The sequence below is a fragment of the Coloeus monedula genome, assembly GCF_965178545.1.
Source record: "Coloeus monedula genome assembly, chromosome: 3".
Taxonomy (NCBI): domain Eukaryota; kingdom Metazoa; phylum Chordata; class Aves; order Passeriformes; family Corvidae; genus Coloeus; species Coloeus monedula.
The window spans coordinates 36,540,038-36,555,326 of NC_138783.1; the positions used below are offsets into that span (position 1 = coordinate 36,540,038).

General features: G+C 39.8%; 1 protein-coding gene across 1 annotated transcript in view; it reads right to left on the reverse strand.

Annotated features, from left to right (window-relative positions):
* NOX4 (NADPH oxidase 4) overlaps nucleotides 1-15,289 on the reverse strand; it is a gene marked incomplete at its 5' end in the record, with an annotated part of 102,581 nt that overhangs the window by 21,286 nt on the left and 66,006 nt on the right. Inside the window, one exon of the mRNA XM_082278934.1 lies at nucleotides 15,057-15,138. Coding sequence (XP_082135060.1) covers nucleotides 15,057-15,138 — 82 coding nt within the window. The remainder of the gene's footprint in view (nucleotides 1-15,056; nucleotides 15,139-15,289) is intronic.

Sequence of the window (15,289 nt, forward strand, 5' to 3'; positions counted from 1 at the left end):
TTGTTATTACCTTTCTAGCCATACAAAGATGCCTCTGTACAGCCACCTTGGGTTATTCAAAATAAAGAAATTTTTATCCCTTGAATTTTTAAATTCCTTCAAGCTCTTTCCTTTCTACGTGCTCATATTAACAGAGCCTTACTTCTTAGCATTTCTCTATGAGTTATATATAAGAAGCTTACAGAGAACAGATGATCCCAAACAAAACATATGAGTGACTTGGTGAGAGACAGAAAGATAGGGGACTAGTGTTTAATTACTGCAAATACCTAATTCTTTTCCTAACCCTTCCCACCCTCACTTTTCATAAATATCCAGAGGTCTACAACCCAGTGGGTGCGAGACACTGCTGCAAGGCAAGGTGACTATATGGCTCTGAACATAACAGAGGCTGGGCATCACAGCAGAATGAATACATCTGGCACAGAGTCAGGGCCTAAGCCAAAAGAGCCTCTGCTTTAGGTTCAATACCAGTTCCTATTGACCAGGACTCCTGAAGTTGCTCTACATATATACAGAGAAACACCACTGTGTGTGACTGGTCTTGTCATTCTACAGAACAAATCACGACGTGAGATTTCTTGCACAAAATCAGTGTCCTGCGCATCCACACCCAGTAAAGCTGATCCCCATCATGTTCATCATCATTGTGAAATGCAGATCCCATGACTGTGCCTCAGGTCTAACCTAAAAGGAGAGTTTTGATCAGTCAGAGGAGAAGTCCACACTTTTAATCCCATCTCTGTTGTGCTTACCCACTGTCATTTCCGGAATGTTGTTTACATACTCAGTTAATGCTCTTTGTTTTGGTAAAACCAGAAAGCAACACATTCTCAGAACTCCCCTCCACAAGGTAAGGGATGCTTAGTTTAAGTTTAATTAGCTTAATGCTCAAGTTTACTTGAGGCTGCATCTCAAATCCTGTGTTCAGTTTTTGGTCCCTCATTTCAAGAAAGACATTGAGCTGCTGGGGTGAGTCCAGACAGGCAAGAGCAGTGAAGCTGATGAAGGGTCTGGAGAGTAAGTCATATGAAGAGTGGCTGAGGGAGCTGGGGTTGTTTTGCCTGGAGAAAAAGAGCCTCAGGGGGACCTCATCACTCTCTTCAACTGCCTGAAAGGAGGCTGTAGCCAGACTCTTGTCCCAGGCAACCACTGACAGAACAAAAGGACATAGAATCAAAAGATGTGCCAGGGGAGGTCCAGGTTTGACATGAGGAAGAATTTTTTTACTGAAAGGGTGGTTAAGCATTGGAATGGGCTACCCAGGGAAGTGGTGGAGTCACCCACCACCCCTAGAAGTGTTAACAAAATGACTGTACAAGGCACTTACTGCAATGGTTTAGTTGACTTAGCGATGTTCAGTCACAGGCTGGACTCGGTAATCTTGGAGGTTTTGTTCCAACCTCAATGATTCTATGATTCCAACAGGTTTCATACTCTAATACACATAGACAAAAGGCTGTTATAAAGTATGATCCTAACACTTTCCCTACCCGATGTCAGTCTTTCTTATTCAACAGTTTCTCTTTTGATGAACTGTCTGACATTTCTGCCTATTCCAACTCATCTTCCTTCTCTTCCAATCCATTCCCTAAAATTTGCCAGATGATTCAGAAATTTCATTCCATCCGCTCTGACATACACTATCCTCCCTGGTCCAATATCATCCAAGGATTTAATTAACTTGGTTTTTACATCTCCCTCCTTATCATTCATTATTTGATATATTGAAAGAACACATCCCAAGATAAATTGCTCCCTATTTGATACCTCACTAATTTTAAAACTCTCTGCTTAAGAACTATTTGCTGCTTCCCACCTGTCAACATTGACTTTTTCTTCCTTATTTAATACACTGTGCTATACTCTTATTTAGATAATACTTTGCTGAATTTTCTATAGAAAAAAAAATCTGATTCCAGTACAAAGCAAATGGCAAAAATGTCACCAAATTACATTATATCAGAATTTAGTTCTGCAGGAGTAACAGGTGTATTATCAGGCAGAAATTCACTATAAAAGTAGATTAGCTTTAGTGGAACAGCTTTTTGCCATTTATCCTGCTATGGTGCCTCTGTCTTCAAGTAAAGACACCAGGGCATGGGCAGTACACAGTGGACGAAATTCCAGCCCTCTAGATTCTGTGTATCTACTAAGCCTCATTTTTTGAAGACCTCACTCTTTATCCACCAGCTGTGATCAATGATTTAGGTGTTCCACATGCCACTTACTTTGCCCCTGTTTACGGATTCCCTTAACAGCTGTAATTTAAACAAATTGTAAAGGTAAAAGTGGACAGACAGGTGAACACTTTCTGGTTGTTCCTCTCTGAGATTCTGAAAACTGCATTAATGTTTTTCCTAATGCCTACATTCATCAACCATTCGCTAAACCACCACTGAGCATTTCTAACCTTACTTCTACTACAACTACTGTGAAAGTGCATGAAGATCCCTAATCAAAAGGTACTTCCCCCTTGGTGTAGGAACTTTACAAAGAGCAAAAAGAGAAAGGAGGAATGCAGCAGCTTGGGTGCTGTGCTGGGATCAACCCAGTCTGTGTCATACCTTTCTTAGGAGAACCTGGGCAAGTCAGTTTGACACTGTGTGACAGTATCTACCTGTTAGAAATAGTTGTATTTCTCAGACAGAGACAAGCATTGCAAAAATGACTTCATTAAAAGTTTGTGAGACCCATAAATATCCTGTAATGGTGGCCATAAACCTCATCAATAAATGGATCACAATCCTTAATGAGCAAGTAAAAGGAAAGGAGTACAACATTACACAAAGGAGTGTTTCTAGATATTTGTTGTTTTATGGTTTCCATCTGTCCAACTGATGGCTTTTATCTGCAGATCTGATCTGACAGTTTAAAAAAGGGTAAGCAATAGCCTCATATCTCATTGGAGAAGCCTTGCCAAGACAAGCAAATTAAAGAAAGGGTAAAGATGACTGTGGATAAAGCCATCATCCTTGTTGTTTCCTTGTTAATACTATTTCATCAGTTTGGTTAACCTTAGATGACAGTGTTCAAATACTTGAGTGCACAGGGGCGGTTAACACCAGTGGCCCAATGAGAATAAAACCATACATGATTTAGAATTACTTTTGATATATATTTTTCTGTGAAGAAGTTTTAATGGTGCGATGTCCCTTGAAATTTTATTCTCCAAGAACCCTTCAGTACAGAGACAAACAGATCCCAGCCTTAGTAAAATTGAGACACTTTGTTTTTTTACATGCTAAATATTTCAGTCATGAGTCTTCTCACTGGACATCAAAAGAGGGATCGAACAAGGGAACAAGCTAAATTTAATTGGCTCGAATTTGCCAAACATTTCCACATGGTGCAGATGCTATTCACTGGTGCCAGAATCTGAGTGCAGGGCCAAATAACTAAAAACAAAGTTAATTCAGTGAGGGGGGTGCCTCTGACCACAAACAGCTGGCATAGCCAATGCAGAGATAAATGGATTTCTTAAGTTCCAGTGGTGCACTTAAGAGCTGCTTGCAGCCAACTTGCTCTATTTTGCTATCAAATTACTTGAGAGAGACAGATCAAATTTTGATAGCTCCTGTTTGCATGGATTCTTTGCAGTGAATTCCTTAACTGTAGTGCAAACATGGATCAATAACAAGAAAAGTTAACCATCAACCACTACACAGCCAGTTACTGCCATCTAACAACATAAAGGCAAAATGTATACTGATACACACTAAATATGCTCTCACTAAGAGCAAAGCACTAATACAGATGGAGCAGTGAAAGCCAGGAACATTCCCCATCTCAGCTTGTGCTCACTCTGAAAAGAGGGAAGTGGGTGCTGAGCTCCAGGGACAACCCTTAAGCTGCACTTAAAGCTTGGAATGAAGATGTTCAAGAGTTAATGGAACCATGTGTGAAAGAAGACTTGGAGATGCTGAACTCAGCCTGTTTTCTCCTCAGGACACAGCAATTCACAATGAATGAACAAGACATTCCTTCAAACCTCCTCCCTAGCAGAAAACAGAAGGAGATCAGGTTGTTCATCAATACCAACATCGCTCGCCTGTCACAGAAGAGCAGTGCCCAAAGGCTTTCATTACAGCCTGTGCCACTGAACAAGCTCATTAGATTTCGCTCTGCTGATCCCGCAAGGTAAACCTGCTCTTTTGAATTAAGGAATCTTTCTCCATGTCATGTATGGATTGTGCACAAAATAGAAAGTTACATCTCCCTCCCTCCCTCCCTCCCTCCCTTCCTTCCTTCTTTTTCAGAAAACAAACTTATTTTAGAGTTTTTCCCTTTTGCTTCAGTTCAGCATCATGTCTGACATATGTGAGTTGAAGCAGAATTTCATGTCTCCTTGAAACAAAACAGGGCTGACAGAGAGGCTGGCACGTAACAACTGCCCTTCACAGAAAGTCTGCTCTTTCTGGATGGAAAACAGCACAGCATTTCACTCTGGCATAATTGGAATATGTAACCAATGACTATTACAGTGGTTGTGGTTACAGACCAGGTGTGATCATTGAGGACAGCAGCCCCTGCCCTTCCCACTCAGTGACACTGCCACAGACACTGAATTGCTCAGTGCGTCATCCTAATAAATAGATTTTGGTACTTTCTAGTATTTCTTGCAACTTATACTAAAAAATTATGGAAAGCCTGAGTTCAGTTCACAACTCCAGATTTTACCTTACACCAGACTGAGTGAAGTGCCAGTTTCCTAGAATTGAGCAAAGTGAGTGGGATCTCTCCAACGCGCTTCAAACTCTTACTCATGGAGTGACGAGCTGAAATCCTAGAGATGTTTCCCTTGAAAACTGCAGTGGCAGGAGATACTCTCGGTGTATTACTAAGATCACAGAATTTCATCTTCACAGTGCCCAAATGGCCAGAACATCAGGTTTGGGACCCCTTCACAAGATAACATTACGTCTACATGATTTACCTTATCCAAGCTGAAGTACAAGGAAATGGATGGCTCAGTTCTGCCACCATTTCTTTGCTTGCTCTGGTAAAAGAGTACCATGTGATGGAGAAATTGTCAACAGCCACTTCCACTGCTGTGTTGTTCCTAACAACGTAAGAAGTAAGGCACAAAAAAATAAAGTACAAATAGCTTTCAAAAGTCTTTTGAGAAGGGATGCAAATACCTCTATTTTGGAGAAATCACTGGAAATGCATGCCTGCATTTCACATACTGTTTAGGAAACTTCAGCTATCCATGAAAATAAAAGAATAATTTAATCGATTGTAAGACTTTCAGAATTGGTTCAATATAACAAAAATATTCAGTCTGTTAAGGTAATTTGTGTAAAAGAGGAAGTAATTAAACCTTAAGAATATTAGAAATCACCAACACTAATGTACCTAGAAAACCTATTTTAATTTTGAAGACATAGTATACAGTAAATGGAAATACAAAGTTCTAATATCCTTAGGTAACATCATGATGCACCGTGCAGGGGAAAACAAGGCCTTGGAAACTCCAGGCATTTTACTTTCATAAGACATTTTGAGTATTTTTTGAAACCAGAGAGGATACAGCGATCACTTGCACTGGTAACTCTGGAGGTTGTAGTAAATGTTATCATTTCCATACTGGTCAAGCGGACTTGGGGTAAGAGGACTGACCCTGCTGCTGTGTGGGTTTTTGGAGTAGGCAGCAATTTTGCCTTATACAAGCTCCCAGAGGAATGAGAAAATTTTAAATGTTTGGTTTTAAATGAGAGTTTGATTCTACATGACTTCCAACCCCACACAAATTTAGTTTAAACCTTGTTTTATAAAGATACCTTGACAGCAATGGATAATTAAGTCATAAAGCAAAGTGTTATATGAAAGTTATTAGGCTCTAAAGCAAGTGATTTTCGTATCTTTTCTTTCTGGTTGTTGCCTATAAGACACCTTCTCTCATTGCTTTAAGGGAAGAAAAAATGTCACCACATTCTTGACACGACAGAAATGCATCGCTAATCACCTCACTTGACACCCAAGTTGCCTCACTTTAGATGCACATGCTTAGACTAATAATCTTCTGCAAACCTGTAACCCACAAGATTCTTCTATTAAAAAACAACAACCAGAAACTTTGACTATCACCAAATTTATCTTCACCATCCAACAAATCAGTATACGTCTTCTATTTAAACTGCTTTTGTGTTTGGACTTATCTACTTTAGTCTCCAATTCTGTTTGTGAACAGCCTCAGCCAGCTGATTAGGCAACAATCAGAAAGGATTTGGCAGCTAATATCATGGGCTGTTGCAGTCCTGCAGCTGCTAACAATGTTTTCCAGCTGCTAGCTGTCTGGCCATTCAAAAGCACTTGCACTTTGATTCTTGCAAACCACTTGACAAGGTCGTAGAAGAAGTTTCCTTGGGGCCAGGCTTGGCCCACTGGGCACTATCAACTAGCAGCCAACTCCTGTCCTCACAACTGAGGATAATTAACATCTACAGTAACATACTATAGGATGAGACAGCTTTTCCACCACTTCCAATTTTTACCACTTCATAGGTCTGAGCTAAGCTCTAGCCCAGATGCTAAGACAGCTTCCTCCATGCAATGGGGGTGATGTAAGTGTTTATCTGGGGATGCTCAGTTCAGGGTGGTCTTCTTGGCATTCCACAGCCCAGATCTCCTATATATTTCTCTGAAGACACACGGAGTGGCTGTTAGATCAACATGGGCCTGTTGCTGTCCCTGATTATCACCAAGAGTTTAAAGGCCAACATGTTTCATGAAAAAGAAATGTGAAGTGTCTCCCTCACATACACATTAAAGAGCCTGGCACTCGGAACTGAACCACTCCACCAGTGCCACGCACCAAAAGGTTGCTAAAATTGAAATGCAGGCTCATGTCCTGAAAAGAACAAACCATACTTCCCTATTTTATGCAAAACTAGAACACTGTAACAGTCTCCTTTGTCTTGAATGGCTGTGCTTCCCTCTCCTTTGCAGTATTAAAGCATGAAGAGAAACTTGTGGTACACATGAAATGCTTATCTGACAGTTTATCTGCATCTTCAAACCTTCTATGTGGCAAATAGCCAAAACTGCAATGAGTGTTGATAAATTTCTACCATTGTTAAAGACCAGGAAGTACATTTATGGCTTATGTCTTAAATGAAACACAAAGGATGACATGGCAGGCAGGTCTTTTTTTTCCTTCAAATGTTTAGGGACATAACATTGTCCATTTTGCCCTTTATTATAACTGGAATCTTTCTTTTCTCCCTTTTTCACCATGACTTACTAACAAAACACCAATCAAAGATGCTGCCTCCTTTAACAGTTTCTGTGAAAGAGAACAGCCTCTGGGGTCCCTCACCAAATGGGGCCAAAAATAAAATTACTAATATGCAGGTAGGCGTATAGGAGTGAATGAACTTTTATCCACAGAGTCACATGGAACCACAGAATAACAGAATGGTTGGAGTTGGAAGGGACCTCTGGAGGTCATCTAGTCCAGCCACCCCTGATCACACAGGTTCACCTGGAGTAGGTTGCACAGGACTGCATCCAGCAGGAAATTACTACTGTCAACAACCAAAACTCCTTAGCAGTTGTTTCTCTTCTTTTCCAGAGCCTGGTGCTTGGATTTCTGTAACTATGGTAATTGTGAAACTACTTTTCTTAAGCTAATATAAGCCATTATTTTTAAAACTATGATAAAATTGGATATAAGGGTGGAAGGGATCATTTTAACTCTCTTACATAATGAATCAAAGAACCTCACTAATAATTTCAGCATCAAACTACTACAACTTCTGTTTGAGTTGTTTTAAAGAAACATCCCTCAAGACATCTGGTGGCAGATAATTCCCCACAGTCTCATGATGCTGCTCAGTAGTAGACAGGTATGTATCAATCAAATTGGAAAGCTTTATCAAGAACCATGCTCATACTCCCAGATAGCCAAACAAAAACCAGCTCTAATAATATGTCTTACCCCATTCGCTCTGAACAAAGCAATGATTTCATCTCCCAAAATTTGTGAAAGGTTTAATCATCTTTTATTCTCAGTCAGCCATTTCCCATGTTCAACTGGGATTATCATAATGTTTTGCATAAAACATTTCATGCCTGCTAATAAGCCACAACTATGCTATGATAAGCAGACAAATTCAAGTAGCATTCTAGAATGCTTGGTACTTAAAAGAGAATATGTATACACACGAAGCTTCAGTTTTGCATGTATGTTGCTGCACAAATCTCTTACCTTTGTTTTGTTTCCACCACATCTTTCTACCTAGAAAGATTTGTACTTGTGCCTTAGATATCAGGTCTGAGCCCCATTGAAATTAGCAGCAAAATTCCCCGTGACTTTAAGGGGACTGGTTCACTCTGTGCTGTTGTTACACGAACTTGAGGCTTTTGGAAAGAGAACAAAAGTGTCTTTATTTTGCAAGTTAGTGGAGTACTGTACTGGTACTCTAAACAAATATAGCCTATGTCTCAAGGAATTTATGACCCATATATTAGTTTAATATGTAGTCCTAATATTTCAAGATACTGACTTAGTCCAGTTTGATATTATCTGCATGTGTCCATATGAGCTCTTTGTAGAATCCAACCTCGAAGATGTAATGCACAGTATGAATTCCTGTCCTCTTTCTTCCTGTTTTCATTATGGTTTCAACAAAATTTAGATCCAATCCTTGCATTTTTACTCCTATAACATGATTGCTCTTTTTAATGAGCAGCTACCAGCTACCCCATTGCTACTGTTGTTCCTTCCATTTGGTAAAAACCCTTAATGACAGAAAAATGCACTTTATTTAGAATTGGAGTTTTATTGTATTGGAGCTCAGCCTTGCACTGGTTTGTAAACTCTACAGAACAAGGTGCAAAAAGTCACATTAAAAAAAAAAATTTAAAAAGAAAGGAGAATGAAAAAAAAGATACAAATCCACAATCCCCTACAAACATTCTTCTCTATAAACAGTCTGAATTTCTTTTAAAGGTCATTCCAGATTCCTTAAGCAGGTCTCTTTTTTAATCGAGTCATCAAAATTCTCTGAAACTCAGGTTTCTGAGGACTCAGACTGATGATGAGACAGTTTGCTTCTAGCCTGAATTTTGAAATAAATCTTGGAGCATTTCAAAACCAGTAATTTTCATGCTTCATGTACAATGCTACACAAAGCATTTAAAGTGTTTGTGTGGGCACTTCTGAAAGGCTCCTTTACTTGGCACTTTCCCATCTGATTTCAGCAATATGGGCAGGCCACGTGTTTTTGCAGTGGAAAACAGGATAGATGTTATTTCAGATGAGAGAGCTGCACACAACTGAAAGGACTGTGGAAGACCTGATTTCTATTTCTGGTCTCAGCCCAAAAAGAATTGTTCCTGGATGATGCTGGTAACTCACATCAGAGCCCCATGCCTCAGTTTTTCCTCTGTAACAAGAGGACATCTTTTGTAAAGCACTTCACAGGAAGCCTTTTAAAAAAATCACTCCTTAGAAGTTCTCCACGTCATTTTAAAATTAAAAATCTCTTTGCCTTTGCAATGAAGACTTGGCGACGAACACACAGGTCACAATTTTTCCCCTTGCTGAACATCAGGGAAGATGTTGCCTTTGTTTCTAATGCAAACTGAATTGGGTTTCTAGGCCATGATCCTGCTAACTGCTCTTGTGCATGCTTCAATCTGTGATTCAAGGGAATCTCACTGGATGCACTGACTGAGCATCATTACTTCCAGAAGCCACAACTCACTACTTTCTTCAGTTAGACACAAATTATTTTCTGCTAAAAAGAAAAATGTTCTCAAGACAGCTGCAAATAAGACACAAGTTTTATTCCTGAGGTATTACTTATGAAATTTTATCTGTTTCTTGGCTCAGATCTCAAGCTGTAGGAAATTGCCACAGATCCATTACAGATCCATTATCATTAAAATGAATAGCAATTGGGAACCAGAATACACAATGGTTTAGGGAGGGCACTAACTTTCCGTCGCCTATTTGTCTAGACTTCTCCATGATGAGAATTGAGTAACACCATTTAGCATCAGCTTCTTAAAGATGACCTTCATAAATATCTATTTGAAGATACACATATATATATATATATATATCAGGATCCTGTATTTTCTGGGATTTTTTGTGACATGAAAATTACCAGCATTTTTGTGCACATACAAGAAGACTACCTTAATTTACTATGAATACATGCCAAAGAATGGTTTGTAACTTTATGACTGATGGAAAGTAAATGTATTTGGAATATTCTTTCATTATACCTGCTGGGTTCTAAGTTCATTTTTTTCGCCAAAATTCTTTGTCATTCCACTTTAATAATAAGATTTATTTTTTATAAAGTCAAATTTATCAGTTTAGATTGTCTCCCTGTTTGACTACAAAGAAGTGCTTTTATTTCTCTATGTGCACATTACCAAAATATTTTCTTTGTTTTTTTTCATTTCTGCCCTTTTTGTTTTGTTTTGTTTTATTTAAATAATAAATGGAAAAGCTTCGGGAAGGTTTTAAAATTTTTGAGAAAGAGACCTTTTTAGCAAGCCCTACCCTGCAAGAAATTATTCATTATTTTATTCAAGAGAAGGGCAAGTTTTACACTGACCTCCAACCTTTTGTATGGAGGTGTCACTTCAGATAGTACAGGACTTTCTTGTTCAGCAGAAAATGGTACAGTGAGATGGAAGAAACTGGACATTGAAGTTAAAAAAATTATCACGGGTGAAGTAATTGACAACTGAAACAAGCTGACCTAAGGCTGGTGAGTTTTCCAGTTTTTAACATCTCAATTTGATTCTAAATTCCTGCTCTGGCTGAACGAGAAATTTGCTGCAGGGATTATCAGTAATGCTCTATAGCTTATGTTAAGAAGGGACTCAAATTAGCTAGAACATAACCACTCCTTCTGTTCTTAAAATCTGTGAATCATCCAAAAAGTTTTCTACCAAACCCACAGAAGAGTGAAGACTCAAATATTTCTGAAGGGGAAAAAAAAGAAGCAAATAATCCTGCTCAAAAACTCCACATATTTATGTGAGGATTTCAGCAATAACTTGAAAATGTAAAGTACAGCTGAACTGTCAAGTCACTTGTAGACAGAAGAAAACTGCTAACAACCTGTAACGCCAGTAGCATTTCTGGCACATCCCTCTCAAGTGCTGTTTCATGCCGTGTCAGCCTCTCTCCTGCCTCATTCACCCATCAACCTAATTTCTCACTCTCACACTTCTTTTATCACTTGCCTTATCGTTCTGTTCTTTTGGGTTTGTTTAATCCTTTTGACACTATCAAGCCCAGCTACAAGAAGCACTTCTCCCCAGCACTTCAAGGCAATTGCATATCCTTCCCTTGTGCATACAGCACAGGCAGTCAGGAGCAGAGTGGAGTCAGCAGGGAAAGACCACAGAGAGGGGATGGAGAAACCTAAGCCCCTGCTACCACCAGCCACCCGATCACATGCTGGACTCCACAGCCAAATTAATGAGCACAGTGCCTTCTTCAGGAGCAATCCTGTGTAGCCTTTGCTGCACTCTAGCAGTTCTTGAATTTTAGGAGTGAAACTGTGAAAAAAACATGTAGGAATGTCATCAACAAAGTGGGCAACCAAGGAAAGCATGACCTTGATACCAACATGAGAAAAGCTCCTGCAGAAATGTGCTAAATGTGAAACCCTAAATGGCTTTTTATGAGATACAGCAGCCCTAATGCCCATTGTAAAAATAAGGAATTGGGATAAGATTCATTGCAAAAAGTTTGGTTCGCTGATAGACCTGATTGTGTTGGCATAACTCCCCTCAGTGACTTCAGCATGCTTGTGGAGTGAGGGAGAGCAGGACCAAGCTGCAGATAAGTCTGTCACGTGTTTTGCGTGCAGAGGGTTTTCCTGGGCAGCTACTCTCGGCATGCACCCCAACCCATTTGGTTGCCCACAGCTGCAGGTTTATTCTTAGTTTCAGGAATGCAAATCCTTGTGGACATGGTAATGGCCTCATGTCAGCAAGGAGACAGGTTTTCCCCTCAAAATATTTCTCTTTGTGGACAGGTCAGTTCCTGGATGCGGTTGCTAAGGGGGGTTTAGTAACATCTGATTTCTGAACCACATCAGTCACTTGAGGTATCAAAAAGACTTGCCTGAATTAGACTGCTCTTGCTAGTTCTGTAACCTGAACTACATGCAGTGCAGTGTGCTCCATTAAAAACTCCACTCTAGGCATGGGACTGAAGCATAAGATAGAGCCAAGCTCCTTGTGCTCTGCAGCCCTGTGAAGAAAAGTGAGAGGACAAACGCTGCAGGCTGGGCTGACTGGGTGGGGGCTGCACCCATGTGCTGGCAGAGCACTGCATCCCAGCCCACGGGCCATGGTGAGAACTGGTGCTCATGATGCCATGAGACTTGTGGGCACACAGTGGTACGTTAAGAAGTCAAGGTGATGTGCTCTGTGGCTTTATAAGGCTTGATCTTTGTAAGCTCAGGCCCCTCTAAGTCTCCTGTGCTTGTCAAGGTGATCAGAATAAACTCCGGCAAACACAAGGACAATAAAAAGATCCCACATTTCTCCATCAACTAGGAGGACAAAGCATGTTTCTGTGGCACATTTACCCCAGAAAATCCAGGAAAATGCCCATGCATGTTCTAGAAAACTTCTTCCAGCCGTCCCAGTGCACGGACATCTTCTCTGAGAACAACATGCAGCCAAAATTATCCTGCTATTCCCTGGGAAAGAGTTCAGGTCTTAATGTAATAAATGTACAAGAACATAATTCAGGCAAGAACACCAAGGTTTCTATTTCTTCTAAAAGTTGATGGATTATAGTTTGCCCATTTAGCCTTTAATATTTATTGCAATGATTCTGAATATCCTGAGTAGTGCTGAACATCCTCCTATCCAATCTCCTTCCTTTGGACAGATGTCTCTTAAATATGGGAAAACTTTTATCCTTTCTACCTACTAAGCCCCGCTTAGTCAAGCTATTCAGCTAAGTCTTTACTAAAAATTCTCTTCTATTTCTAACCTTCAATATTCTTAGGATTTCTTTAATCATTACATGCTCCAGTTTGTGCCCTATGACAACATCTCATTAAGATGACCTTCCTGCTCAGATCCTTATGTAGTACAACTAGCCACTGCTCAGCTGAAGTCAGTGAAGGGACACTGATTTATGAGATCTGTCTCTTCATTACCTTAATTTCTGCTGACTCTTCAGTGAAAATGAGAATAGGAAAGGTGAAAAAATGACATGGGAATAAGACAAAATATATTATGAACAGGTTTTCTTCTTTGCTGAACACAAGCACTTTGCTCAAAGACAACCCCTGGGGAAATTCGTACATGTCAATAGTGTTCAATCAGTTTCTAAATAAGCTGTAATATACGATAAATTTCTGTAACAAGCAAGCAAATTTGCACCAATTAATGATCCTATAAACAAGAATCTATTGGTTTCAAGAACATATGAAAACTTCTTTTTGGTTAGGTGCCAAAATTTGGCTGATTTTTGTACGTTAGAGGAATCAGTCAATCTTGCCAAGTAATGTGGCTGAAAGCGCATGTCCTTTCCGTGGTGCAAGGCCGCTATAACTTCAAACAGCAGCAGAACTCCATACAAGCTATGTGCTCTATGGTCTTTGAAGAGCTGAACACATCCACTGTCAGAAGACAACAGACAACCCATTCGCCCATGAATCTGACATTGTGTAAAATTGTTAGTAGACTTTTTGCCAAGAATGCTAGCAATAAATTGAATGTAATGAAATGGAAAGTCAAACATCTTAGGAATGATTTATATAGAGATAAGTCTGTTCTTTGAGGAAGGACAATGAACTGGTTTCTCAGACCAGTCTGACAGCGTCCATATCAAAAATGAAATAATCTAAGCCAAGCAAAGCATAGTACTGCCAGGGTTCCAAAGGATGAGGAGAAAAGTAATAATTCATGGAAGTTCTATTGAAACAAGCAGACCAATCCATCTGCAAAAGGTGCCTTGCACTATTTCATATATTGTACCTCCACAGTATTCCACTAATACAGTGACAATGGACAATGCAAACAAGAAATTTAGGGGGATAAAACTGTGTCACCCTTGAAGTCAAAGCAAAACTTCACCATTTTCAGAATGAGGATTTCATCCTTGAGTGCTTTTATTTTCAAGTATTCACAGTGAGGAGGTGACAGGCTTTCAGCACTCAGCCTCTCTAATTGTCTGCTCTTAAAACAAAATTTTATTATCAGATTTTAAGAGATTTAACACCTAGCTCCACTGGCTTCTTACCTATTTCAGAAACCTCCTAAGAATAGTAACTAAAATAAATAACTTTGCTTGTTTCCATCATCACTGGGGGACTGTCTTCATATATTCTTTCTTCCTTCTCCTCCCTCTGTCCACCCTGCACTAGCATTCCTTTATTGCTCATTCTGGTCAGGGTTAATGTGAGGACTATTTCTTCTTCTTTCCCCTTCACTGCGTCTGTTCAAGACTTAGATGAAAGTCACTGTTTCTTCTAGTCAATATATAGCAAAGAGCTTTTATTGTTTCACTCAGGTATGTCACTTGGAAAAAGAAGAGGTATGGACCACGGTACACAATACACTCAAGACCTCCTAAACACTCAACACTACTCTTTTGATCTCTTTAGGGATATAGGCAAACATATACTCCTAAAAAAGGCAGGAAAAAAATGTTTCTTAGTGTTTGCAGGCTTTCAGAGGAAAGCCTGTGAAAATTCAAGGGAATCTGTTACCATAAATGATGGAATCCCAGAAGACAAGAATGGGGATTAGCCTGACTAAACATCTACCTGTGTCAACAGTGAAACAAAGCTCCATCAAACACTGATCAAGGCAACTCAACATCTGTGCTCCACCACCACCACCTCCCCCACTGACAGCCGGGCGTGCTTGCAAAACGTGCCTGCTTCTCCCCAACACCACTCCAAAGACTGCAGAGATCAGTGCAAGTGTGGCTCCCTGACAGCTCTGCCTAAGGACTTCGCACCAAAAGCATGTACAGGGCTATAAATGCTTTACTCTCCCTTGCTGCAAATAGATAAAGATTTTATTTCTCCCAAGAAGACAATCTTACTTACTTGGGATAGCGCCTCTGCTGAAAGATGGGCAGAATCTCTGTATCTTGATTAGAATGTAGAAGCAGTAAATCCCGAAATCTTTCTGTCAGGACAAAGAAAAAAAAAAAAAGAAAAAAAGAAAAAAAACAAACCCAGACTGTGACTCTGCATTATAAATTCAGGCCACAAGTTAGCAAGCAGTAATATCAGTGAATTCTCTTCTCCAGCAATATTTAGCAGAGGACAAAGCTAAG